The 11,343-nt window shown below is 42.0% G+C and overlaps 1 protein-coding gene across 2 annotated transcripts in view; it reads right to left on the bottom strand.

Moving 5' to 3' along the window:
- Positions 1 to 2,335: 2,335 nt before the first annotated feature.
- The window catches only part of LOC105902787 (synapse differentiation-inducing gene protein 1-like), a 26,688-nt gene continuing 17,680 nt past the window's right edge, over positions 2,336 to 11,343 (bottom strand). For both annotated transcript variants that reach the window (XM_031581674.2, XM_031581673.2), the window contains exon 4: positions 2,336 to 5,962. In XM_031581674.2, the coding sequence (XP_031437534.1) occupies positions 5,804 to 5,962 (159 nt within the window). In that variant the 3' untranslated portion in view covers positions 2,336 to 5,803. The remainder of the gene's footprint in view (positions 5,963 to 11,343) is intronic.

The following is an 11,343-nucleotide window of genomic DNA, read 5'->3' as shown; positions in this document are numbered from 1 at the left end:
CAGAGTTTATGGTCAATATCAAAATATACTAGATTGTCTCCTTCCCTCTTAAGGCTCAAAACTTGTGAGCCAGACTTCATTCACAGTCAGATCCAATTCATGTGAAATCTAGGCCAGCAAATCCTGATATTTCAGGCATACATTTGAACACAACATCAGCTAACATAATTTAGGCATGAGGATAAAACTACTGCATGTCTCTCTCTTTTCTTTTCATCCAGCTGTGGAGGAGACGCTAATGCTGTGGCTCGTGTGCTGCTCAGTGCTAACTATTACGCGTAACTCTGCCCATACTCCAACACACCAGTGTGTCTGCTTTTACTCTGTCGCAGTGAGAACAGTAAATCCGCCCTGATTCCCCCCCCGGTGATGGGATCCATGCAGATGAGCCCACAGGAGCGTGGAGGAGGCATTCGAATAAAAGCCTGTGGCACTGAACACGTCTGATCAACAGAACAGAGCACCAGGACACCAGGAGTTCATCTTGCATTCGCACTCCCACTGTCAAATGAATGCAGCAGCTCAGCTGTAAATGGGTTTTCATATATTGTTATTCTTTATGCATAACACCTTATAGATCTCGAAATAATGGATAGTGGCAGATAGTGGACTGTAAATGCTATGTGACTTTTGGTTTTTGGTAGATGATTTAGTTAGTGTTTGTAAGGGGTCAGAAAGGGTCTATTCAAATAAGGGATAACAAAAATCTGAACTAATTGGACCAGTGTAAACCACATGTACAAGGACAAACACAAATCAATACTAAGTAGTAAGGAAGTAATGAAGTATAAATATGAAGTATAGAATACAATTTGAAGAAACTACACCACCCCGAAGACACGTGCAAAGAAAATATACCAGTGTTTGAAATTAACAAACTTCCTGCAGAACTGAAGTTAGGCAGACACTGCTATTGTACTTGCAGAGCATGAAGAACACACAGTCCCTGTGTTTTATTCCCAGTGGAACAATATTTGGAACAATATTTGCGTTCCCCCAGCAGGCCTATGCTAGATAGTGAGCTTCTTAGGATAAAAGTGTTGACAAAATGAATGAATCTAGACGTCTCAGGACTTCTGAAAGAGCAGTCTTTGGTAAGCACGTTCATAATGCATTAGTCTGTACAATAGATACGTCTGCAGTGGACTCCAAAAGGTCAATGACAGACTGGGAAAGTGTATTTGTGTGGACGTGTGTGTGAAAGGGAGGCTGTGTGTGTGTGTGTGTGTGTGTGTGTGTGTGTGAGAGAGAGAGAGAGAGAGAGAGAGAGAGAATGAAAAAGAGATAGAAATGCATCAGCTCTTTTCTTCCACATGAAATGCTGTCACAGTGGCTTTAACATTTTACATGTCGGGGGTTTCACTGGCACTGGCAGTTTCCAATGTACCATTATGGTGAAGGAGAGCTGAAAAGAGCAATCATGTAAAGCTAAATTTATGCTACTCCGATTTCACTGAGTCACAGGGAACGCCTCTCCGATTTTAACCGCTCTCTCCGAACCCTCGGAGAGGCTGTCGTGCACCTACTCATTTTTCTAACTTCCCGTACGAGGTTTGCCCGGAGAGGGCTCGGAGTAGCATAAATTTACCTTAAGGCGTTTGATATGGTCTTAACAGGTTGGTTAACTAAGCACAAATGTATTTGGTTTTCAACAGAAAGATGGGGTATTGAGGAGAGAAGTGATAGATGTCTTACAATAAAGGACAGTAATAGGCAAAAAAGTATTGAAGGCAATTGTGGTACATTCCTGCTGTGATACCTGGGGCCACATGTATCAACAATGTGTACACATTAAAATCGTGCTGAACATTTTTCTACACATAAATCGGTATTTATGAAAAGATACTTCTGTGCACGTTCACAGAATGGCCTGAATGATTCAGTAATCATTTGGTAAAGCAGGGACCTGTGGAAATGCAAAATAAGTCTGTGATCTCTGTAAAAATACACTGTCATTTCAATTAATTTATGCTTTATTTTGCACATTAGTGCTAATTTAACTGTTAATACAGACACTACTCACGTGTAGCTGATTATAATGAGCCTGCAGACCGCTCAGCAGGAGAAATTCAAGTTCATCCATAGGCACGCCGTCCGAGGGGAGGTTTACCTGAAATTTAAGGTGTGTCTTGACCCATATAAGGATAATTGTGGGGATGGATGATTTTACGCCTGAATGGGTTGTGTTCGATAACTCTGACAAAAAAAAACATGGAATCGTGTGTACACATGGTTCTATGGCAAGTTGTACACAAAGATTGATACATTTGGCCCCTGGTGTGCTATCTTGTGACCATATCATGGAGCTGGAGAAGAAAACAGCTATTTTTCAGAGTTTCAGAATGAAAGCAAAATGTTCTTTTTGTTTAATTATTGCACACAGCATGTCCCCCGCCTTTATTTGCAATATTTACAGTCTGTAGATACATAAGTTGTAGAACATTAGCTCATGAAAATTAAATGAATAAAACAATTTCACAATACTTTGATGGTACAACAAATGCTCCGTCCTCCCTCTGAGATGCACCTCAGTCAGTCTGATGCAGCAGAGCAACCATTCAGAATGTCTTTATGTTCACGCAACATGGAACAATACCAGTCAACCACCAAACCAGAAAAATAACCCAACAAACCATAAACAAATTACATAATATCAATAACACACAACATAAACACAAAGCCAATTGAATTAGCCATTTGTATGAAAAACACTGAAAACGGTAAAAACAGAAATACACTCTCTGTATAATTACAGTGTTGGTCATAACAAGTGCAAGCACTGACACACAAAATGGAGGGGTACTGGTGGCTCCAGGCTACTATGGTAACAGAATAGTCGAAAGGAAGGTGGTGATCAGACCCAAAGACAATGACATAAGGGGAGTGATTGAAGAGCACTTCATTAACAACTAAATTAAGCGAATCGCACACATGCACACACAAAGAGTGACTCTTTTGCCTCTCTGTTTTCTCGCCATGGTCTATCTAATAAATATGTCATTTGGTCTTCGAAGACAAGACTGATCTGGAGAAATCAATGGGCCGTAATGACGCTATCGAGCGACGTCCGTAATGACCAGTCACACAGAACAATCACTCCCCTGGAAATACATGAGGTTCACGTTTTCATGTAAACCAATTACCTTGGATTTTAATACAAAATGTTTATGGTCACCATTAATCTTCCTCACTACTGACTACAATCAAGCCATTTGTTTACTTGGGTAGACTTCAGCGGGCTCTCACACACCCAGACAACAGCAGCAGGATGAAGTGGCTGGTTTGTTCAATCTATTTGTCCGTTACTATTTCAGGCTACGCTCTTGAGAGGGCATAGACTCTCTCTTCTCTCTCAACAACAATGGGAAAAAGCCATTATGGGGAAAAGCTAATCGTGAGTCATAAATGTCAGGTCCTGCATGACTAATACATGAAGTACACGGATGAGTAAATCTGTAAGTGTGTTGTGGTTATGCTGTCTTTCTGTTCGTTGCGCAGCCCTGGACAAGATGGTCAGGCATTTATGGAGACCTGTCCTCTTTGTGCCAGTTCCTCAAGGAGCAGGGGAAGAATCGGGGGCAGGAGTTGTTTTGTAGATGTTATCTGGCTACTCCAAGAGTAAGCAACATACTACTTTTTAAGCAATCAATTAATTTACAGTGAAGCCTGGTAGAGGTGCGTGGAGACCTTTGATACGACAGTGGTGATGAGGGTTTTTAGGTTCTGCTGTTTTCTGTATGGTCAGATGGGTGCGATCAGCTTTGTTCATTTCAGTCTAAACAAGCATTGTGTTTAAACAGTTGGCCTGTTTCCAGTTGTCCATGTAGATCTATAAATAGATTTCTAATACATATGTCGTCATCATGGACCTCAAAATGCTAATTTAGTTCAATTAGGGCTGGTTGCCAAGACAATTATTAAAACTGGTCATGAGCTAAATATTGCCTCTGTATTGAATTCCTGCTCTCTATAGATAAAGGCTTGAGAGGAAAAGTGCAATTCTCCACCAGCAGAACACTGCAATGCCAATGTATTCAAAGTTGTCTTCCTTTTAGGACATAGTGAAGTGGTGGAATGGATCTGGACTGGTTGCATGTTTACATGTTAGATCTGCTGGTTAGATGTTTATGCAGCTGATGCAGTTTGGCCCACTTTTCCCGAGTTTTTTTTTTTTACTTAAATGATTAGACGAGTCAGAACACTTAGTGTGTGGAGTATTTGCATGACGTCAGCCAGCAGTGAGTGACAAATTGGGCCTCACGAGCCTGGGCACAGGCATCTCAAGCTCCCCTGAAGACATGTGATGCATTATTAATCCCTTCAATCATATGTTTCATGTCTTGGAGCTCTCAACATGCTATTTTTGGGTCTAATTTATTTTCCTGTCTGCCGAGACCTGTGGAACCGCAATGTTTCAGGTGCCAGCAGCATTTTACAACCATGTCATACCATTTCATCCATATTAAACCATTACAGTCATCTGGGCAAATGACAACCTCGTTGAGCACCTGAGTTAAGTCGTGTCTATGCCGAATGTTACACAGGTCTGGGGATGTGGAGATTTGTATTTCGTGCAAACCATTCAACACAGAGGTTCACCTGGGTGTGAAATAGCAACCTGAATGTAGCATAAAGTATGTAGAATCCAAGCCTTTTTTTATGACATTCGCATTTCATAGTATCTGTGGTGATCTGTAGTCAATAATGATACCTCAAGGCCATGGCGGCGCGAATGGAGAAACACGAGGCAAGGAAAGCAAATGACTGTAAATAAATACAGATTTAACGGATGTGTTTCTCAGAATTTCTTTTTTTCTCTCCATCAAACAGTGACCCTTTCTAAGAACACAGCTACGATAAAAAGCTAAAAAAAAAAAAAAAAAAAGCCAATGTTTGATGTAAAGTTTACTTGTTATCATCAGTCATCACAAGAGTCCTGCTGAAAGAAAACGGGAAAGACGTAAACACGTTCATGAATAGGCAAAGTCAGATTTGAAATCGGATTTTTTTTCTCCATGCCAAATGTGATCGTTTAGAAGTAAAACTCCGAAAATCCATGACTGCCGCCACAGTTTCACATCTGTTTTGCCGTGGGTTGAGTCCAAGAAAATGTCCACAGCAATGTGCTTGTCATCACCTCACTCTAAGTATCACTCTAAAGAGCAGAGAGATGGAGGACCAGTGTCTTCACTGTGAGTGGCGCCAATGGTACAGGGATTCTTTCCCCTCTAGTCCTGTACACAGGATGCATTCACAAGCAGCTGAGCAAAGTTCAGTTACAGGTCAGGGTCACATGACATTTCACGGTGTCAAAAAGCAGAGCTACTGACAGGAAAGAGTTGGATAAACATTCCCATGAGGGGATTGTTTTTTTTTTCAGAGCCACTGAAATGGTCTTTGTTTTGAGACTGTTTTTTTTTCTTTTTTTTCTCACCTTCCACTTTCATTTCAGACAACACCCCAGATTATACATATCCCACATCACAAGGCTCAAAGGATTATGGCAGATGCCAAAGCAGTTTGATTCCGAGGCTTCTGACAACTACTCATTCATCACTGAGGCAAATCTCTCCAAAGACATTTCTCACTGTTTTTCTCCCCTGTTTTCTCTCTCCACTTCTCCATTGTCTTACTAGTGTTTCACCAGTGGCTCAATCGTCAGTATGGGTTGTCTTGAGGGGTTGGGGGGGATTGGGGGGGGGGGTGTGCTGAAGATTTTCTGACAAGTTCCTAGGAAAGAGGAATCTTGGGAAATGTAGTCCTATGGGCTCTCTGAAGGGATCTGCTGGGCTCCCAGGAGGTGCTATATGTGTCCCGGCTTAGACAGGTAGGCGATGAGGGCCACCACCACGCCAACATACACACCTGTGCCGATGGTGATGGAGAGAGCAGCCAGGAACAGAGCCCGTCTGGAGGCGATGCTGGCCAGCGAGAAGTCTCCCTTGGTGACAGCTTTGCTGGTCTGGACAGACAAGAGAAAGAGAGTACACGAGACAGACAGAGAGAGAGAGAGAAAGACATGGCGTGAATAAAGACAAAAGAGAAAAGAACCGTCAGAGATCAATGCAATTTCCATCCTCCTCTCCTTCTATGCAGCAATAACTGCCAGAGCTACTTTTTTTGCTCTGTTTTTATGTCGCGATCAGGGCCGTACGGAGTGGAGATGAGAGGGGGTGGATGGGAGTGGGAGTGTGGATGATGGGGGTAGGGGAAACTCTAATGGCACATGAACATGCTCTGCAGCAGCAGCACAATGAAGCGCTGTGCAGCCCCTTAGAGATAAGTGTTGTGCATCACATAGAAACGGAAGAAGGAGAGAAAAAAGGAAGTGTGGAGTGGGGGGCACAAGTGCTGTGGAGGCGGAACACTTGCGCGTTATAAACTTTAAAAGCAATTCCATTTAGAAAAGACGATGGCAGCGTTGATTAAATGGAATGCTTTTGCTACGCGTGACAAATAGAAAGGGACATTCTGGAGTATATCACGCAGCCTTGGACCAAAGGATCGGTAACAATGGAATACGTTTTTTTCCCCTTTTCTCATTTCAGCTTTCTGTCAAGAATTGCGTGTGTGTGTGTGTGTCTGTTTTTCCACTTGTTTGTTTGTGTGGAGAAAAAGGCCAAGAGGCAACCTCAGGTCAGGTGTCCACTGTGGAGAGGGTTACCTCTGTACACAGAGCACATCAATCAGACTCACCTACCGTGGATATACAGCTACCTGTTATATACGCCATTTACAATCTCACACAGCCCTTTGTTTGGATAACTAAATATTTAGTTGGTTCCATGTTTTCCTCTGGAATGTAAAATGGTAAATATGCATTGTAGTATATTTTGTGAATGTAAATAAATGAATTAATAAATATTTGAATAAATGAATAATCTTTTTTTTTTAATTCATATCCAGTCATTTACCGTTCTAGCAACTTTTTTATTGTGTGAAAACTTTCACAAGTGACACTTTCCACAGAGTTTGACTAAAAGTTCCACACATTTGGCCTGCGGTATAAACGCTTGCTGCCATTTCCTCATGAATCACAGCATTGCCAGATCTATCGGAGGTTCTTTCACCCTCTGGTGCAACTGTAATTTCTTTTGTTCCGCTGTGCTGTTTGGTGACGGCTCTACATCCCATATGGATTCACTCTATCAGCTTTGGTCAGGGAAAGAAATACAACACCTTGCAGGTCTTTGGCACTCGGTTTCATTCTCACCTCAGAAGACAAGGTTGGCATTTTTTATGTTTTTCAATTTTATTTTTCATAACAAGTATTGCTTTTGTATTGCGAGCTTTGTTTTTTTTCTCCAGTGTTCATCTGAAGAAAGACAGTGAGCAATGCAGCATGGACGAAAAAGCACAGATGCAAAAGTAAACAAAAACGTAAAAAAATATATTCTGCAAGCTAACTAGCTGTTGCCATGCCAACAAAGAGCATATTGAAACAATGCCAGCGGAACCCATTACTTCAGCCCACAGGGAAATTATCTCCAGGACTGGTATTTAGAGCAAAAAAGTGCTTCTTTTCAACTTGAATCGCAAACCCCTCAAGGTCTTCGCAAGAAGAGGAGAAGAGCACTAAGCATGAAGGGGTAAAAAAAAAAGAAGAGTACGTCTTGATATGGCAACGAACAGCTTTATTTAATCATAGCGATCCCCGAAGAACTCTCATCCGGAATGCGGCCTCTGCTGAAGGGCATTTGATTCTAAAGGGGGAGCTGCTTTGAGACCTTAATTCCTTTTAATAGTGGCGTCTATTAAGTGGCTTGTAATTGTTTAATCAATCCATTTCTCCAGTTCAGATGAATAATTAAGTCATGGCGTGATGCTCTCTCCCCAGAGAAAGGGGGAATTTCACAGCTGACAGAGAAAGAGAGAGAGAGAGAGAGAGAGAGAGAGAGAGAGAGAGAGAGAGAGAGGTAGTGGGGAGCAGAGGAAGAGGTATGAGAGAACAGTTGAGAGGAGAGGTGGGGACATGAATGTGAGAGGAGGAGAACGAATGTGAGAGAAGGAGAACGGACAGGAAAGAGAGCCAGTGGAAAACGCCAGAACTACAGAACAGAAGAGAAGTGAGAGTAGCGAGAGTAAAGAGAGATAGAAAAGGAGAGAGAAGAGGAGCTAAAGACATTTTTAAAAGGAGAAGCGGAGAAGAAAAGGAGAGAAAGAGAAGGCAAGTGAATGAAGAGCTCTTGAGTGAGATCATGCCAAGAGTGGCGCTAAAACACTACAGCCCAAATGGAATCAGTGTGGGTGAGACCAACATTATCATGAGAAATGGAAACTATAAGAATCTCCTTAGATGCAGTATTACAGCTAAGTCAATCACAGGAGATGAGGATGAATAGGGAATGGCACTGTCTCAAGCCCCGGCAGCTTTAAACACTCATTCATTTTGCTGGTTCAAGACAAGACAAATTAGGAAAAGCTATTCATTTTATTTTAGATTTTGGCATCAGCCCAGATGGTGATCCTTCACAGTCATTTTTAAATGGAGCTAAAATGAACGGCTGCCTATGGACTCTGTGGGCCCCACAGCAGATGGTAGGAGGAGCCTGTTTTCTACGGCTGAAGAACCCATTAACTTGTACTGTACCCCCTTGCTTATTATTCAGACAAAATAAATAAATATATGTTATTTGTATAATACATCTATATATATTTTGTCTATTTATTAATTATATACTTGCCCAATTTATACTGTATGTTATATGGACAAGTAGCATTTATGTAACGTATGCCACTTTGGAAGTATCTGATTATTGAAGTATGCAGTAAAAGTATTCATGTCATTATGAGATGTATGAGAATAAGATTTAAGCAGAGCTTCTTGTGTGCGCATAGACACTGCTACACACTTGTACACACACATGTAATCCAATATGTGTGGGTGTTGGGGCGTAAATCCTTATGTGGTCCAGATGTGTGCCTTGGTGTGTGTGAAAACGAGTCCTTCACACTTGACGCTTTAGTGCCGCCTCACCCTGCTGGTCACCACAACAGGCCATCATTCACCACAGGGTTTGGGGCACCCCTTTCCTTCGCTGCACCTGACCCCCCCCCCCCCCCCCTAATCCCTGGGAAAACGCTATTGATTTGAACTCCGTCACCGTGTGACAGGCAATAATGGGTAGTTGGGACATGCCAACAAAGATGTGTAGCTGTTGCTTGCTTGGCTTTATAGATGTGCAACTCTACTTTTAGATGGCAAAAGGATTGCCCAATGCGCCATGAACACAGGCCAATCTATCTGCCTGTGCCGGCCCAAACATATGGTTGGGATGCAGGTCCTCTGTGCAGGCCCTTTATCTCATCAACTGATCCTCATTTCTGAAATTTCTATATATGGTAATGGATTTAACAATTTTTCTATCAAACCGTAAATCGCAAATTGATGAGACACTGCTATGATGTTCTTCAACACAAAACAAAAAAAATATGTGTTCCACCAACCTCACTCCACACACAACAAATAGCACCAATAGGATCAAAAGTTGGGAAATGTATGAAATGTGTATGAAGAATGTTTCAACTTGTCCCCTATCACTGTCAACACAAACATAATATTCCATGGCCTGCTACACGTAGACACCTACGTATGTCAATAATATCCAAGTCCCTGCATTTTGATGGAAGGCCCCAACTTCAGCCAGCCAAGATGGCATTGCTGCATATTCTCCCTGAGCAGTAAAAATCCCAACCAGAAGACTCTCAACAGGCTTGACTCCCCCTTCTGATCACATCTATAGACAGACCAATCACCCTGGACCTCCATGATCACTTCAGCTCCCCTTTGAGGCCACTCTATGGCACGTTGAAGCATGTTTATCCCAGATAGGGGAGCCTCTTAAGTAGACCTCATTTCCCCCATGATGGTGATTGCTGGTGCATACAGACAAGGATGAATGAGGTATAGCAGGGACGAGATCAAATGGGAGGAGGCTAGATAGGAGGTGGGGTAGGTTAGTAATTAACACACTCAAGATTTAATACACACACACACACACACACACACACACACACACAGGCACACACACAGGCACACACACGTAGACATGCATACACACATACACTAACCCGAGAGAGAGAGAGAGAGAGAGAGAGAGAGAGAAAGAGAGAGAGAGAGAGGAGAGAGGTGAATATTACCTACAGACCGATAAATGCTGCTTGTGTCAGGATACGGTGGTAAGATTATGATGACCGTTAGGCACAGTTGAGATTTTTTTGAGGGTCAAGTTTCTCTGACAGGCTTGCTGTTGCGTATTAAGGCAGCTCGGCGAAGGCGTCAGGCATTTCTAAATGCGGCCATCATTTTCATAATTATTCTGAGAGAATTGAATTAGTTCCTGACAAGCTAATTCACTGCGTGCCTCTGCCTGCCAGAGTCAGAAAGCAACGATAAGACGGAGAATATTTAGTGCTGAATGAGTATTCATTTTCGGCAGAAGGGAACAGAAAGAGGTTGGCCTAAATGCGGGTGAAAAGAAACGCTTGACTAAGTATGTGGCGCAAATCACAATGAGAGAAGACAGCATATTTTAAATGTAATATATCAGTCCAAATTCCTAAAATATAACCTTTTGCATGAGGTATTTTTGCATGCAAAGGGTGAGAAGATGAAATGATGATAAAGAGGTGGAGACAGTGTTATGGAGGTGACGGTGGTATTGTATTGTGATTGACAAGATGACAGGTCTGTAATGGTGGACAGAGTTACTGATTGGATGAAGGGTTCCTTTCATCTAGAATGAACACTATTATTATTATTATTTTGTGCATTTGCATTTTCTGCACGGATGCAGAATGACTGCAAATTGTCCTTAACTAACAAACAGTTACCAAGGCTAGTCAATCACATGTGTTAATTAGCAACTAAACATTAACTGAACACAGAGAAAGTCTGGAGGCTATACTGTTACATGGTGAAGCTACAGTCTTTGAGACTATGCCCATTCATTATACTCAGTGGATGTTCATTACAGTGAACTTAATTTGTTTGCAGGTGTACTGTAAGATGGGAACATGTGCTTTGTTCTTTCTGTAAAAACATCTATCACAGCATGTGCTCTGTGTAGTTACTGTAAAGTGGTTTTGTGCAGAAGAACAGATGTGTGCTGGAATTTCAATAAATGCTGCATATATAATCACATTCGGCTCAGATCACATGAGGCTGGAACACAACGCTGGAACATTGGCTATTTTCCTGTAAAATATTCATTTGACACGTTTTTTTTTATAATCAATCCACACCCTCTCAATCAAGCAGCACACACTTCTCACAACACTGCTGATTATTCTCCTCACAATGTTGTCTGTTATGACTCCCTCTCCTCTTCATGCAAGCTCGTC

The sequence above is a fragment of the Clupea harengus genome, chromosome 15 (genome assembly GCF_900700415.2).
Source record: "Clupea harengus chromosome 15, Ch_v2.0.2, whole genome shotgun sequence".
Lineage (NCBI taxonomy): Eukaryota > Metazoa > Chordata > Actinopteri > Clupeiformes > Clupeidae > Clupea > Clupea harengus.
The sequence above is the reverse complement of the archived record's forward strand: the minus strand, read 5'-3'. Positions and strand labels throughout refer to the sequence as shown.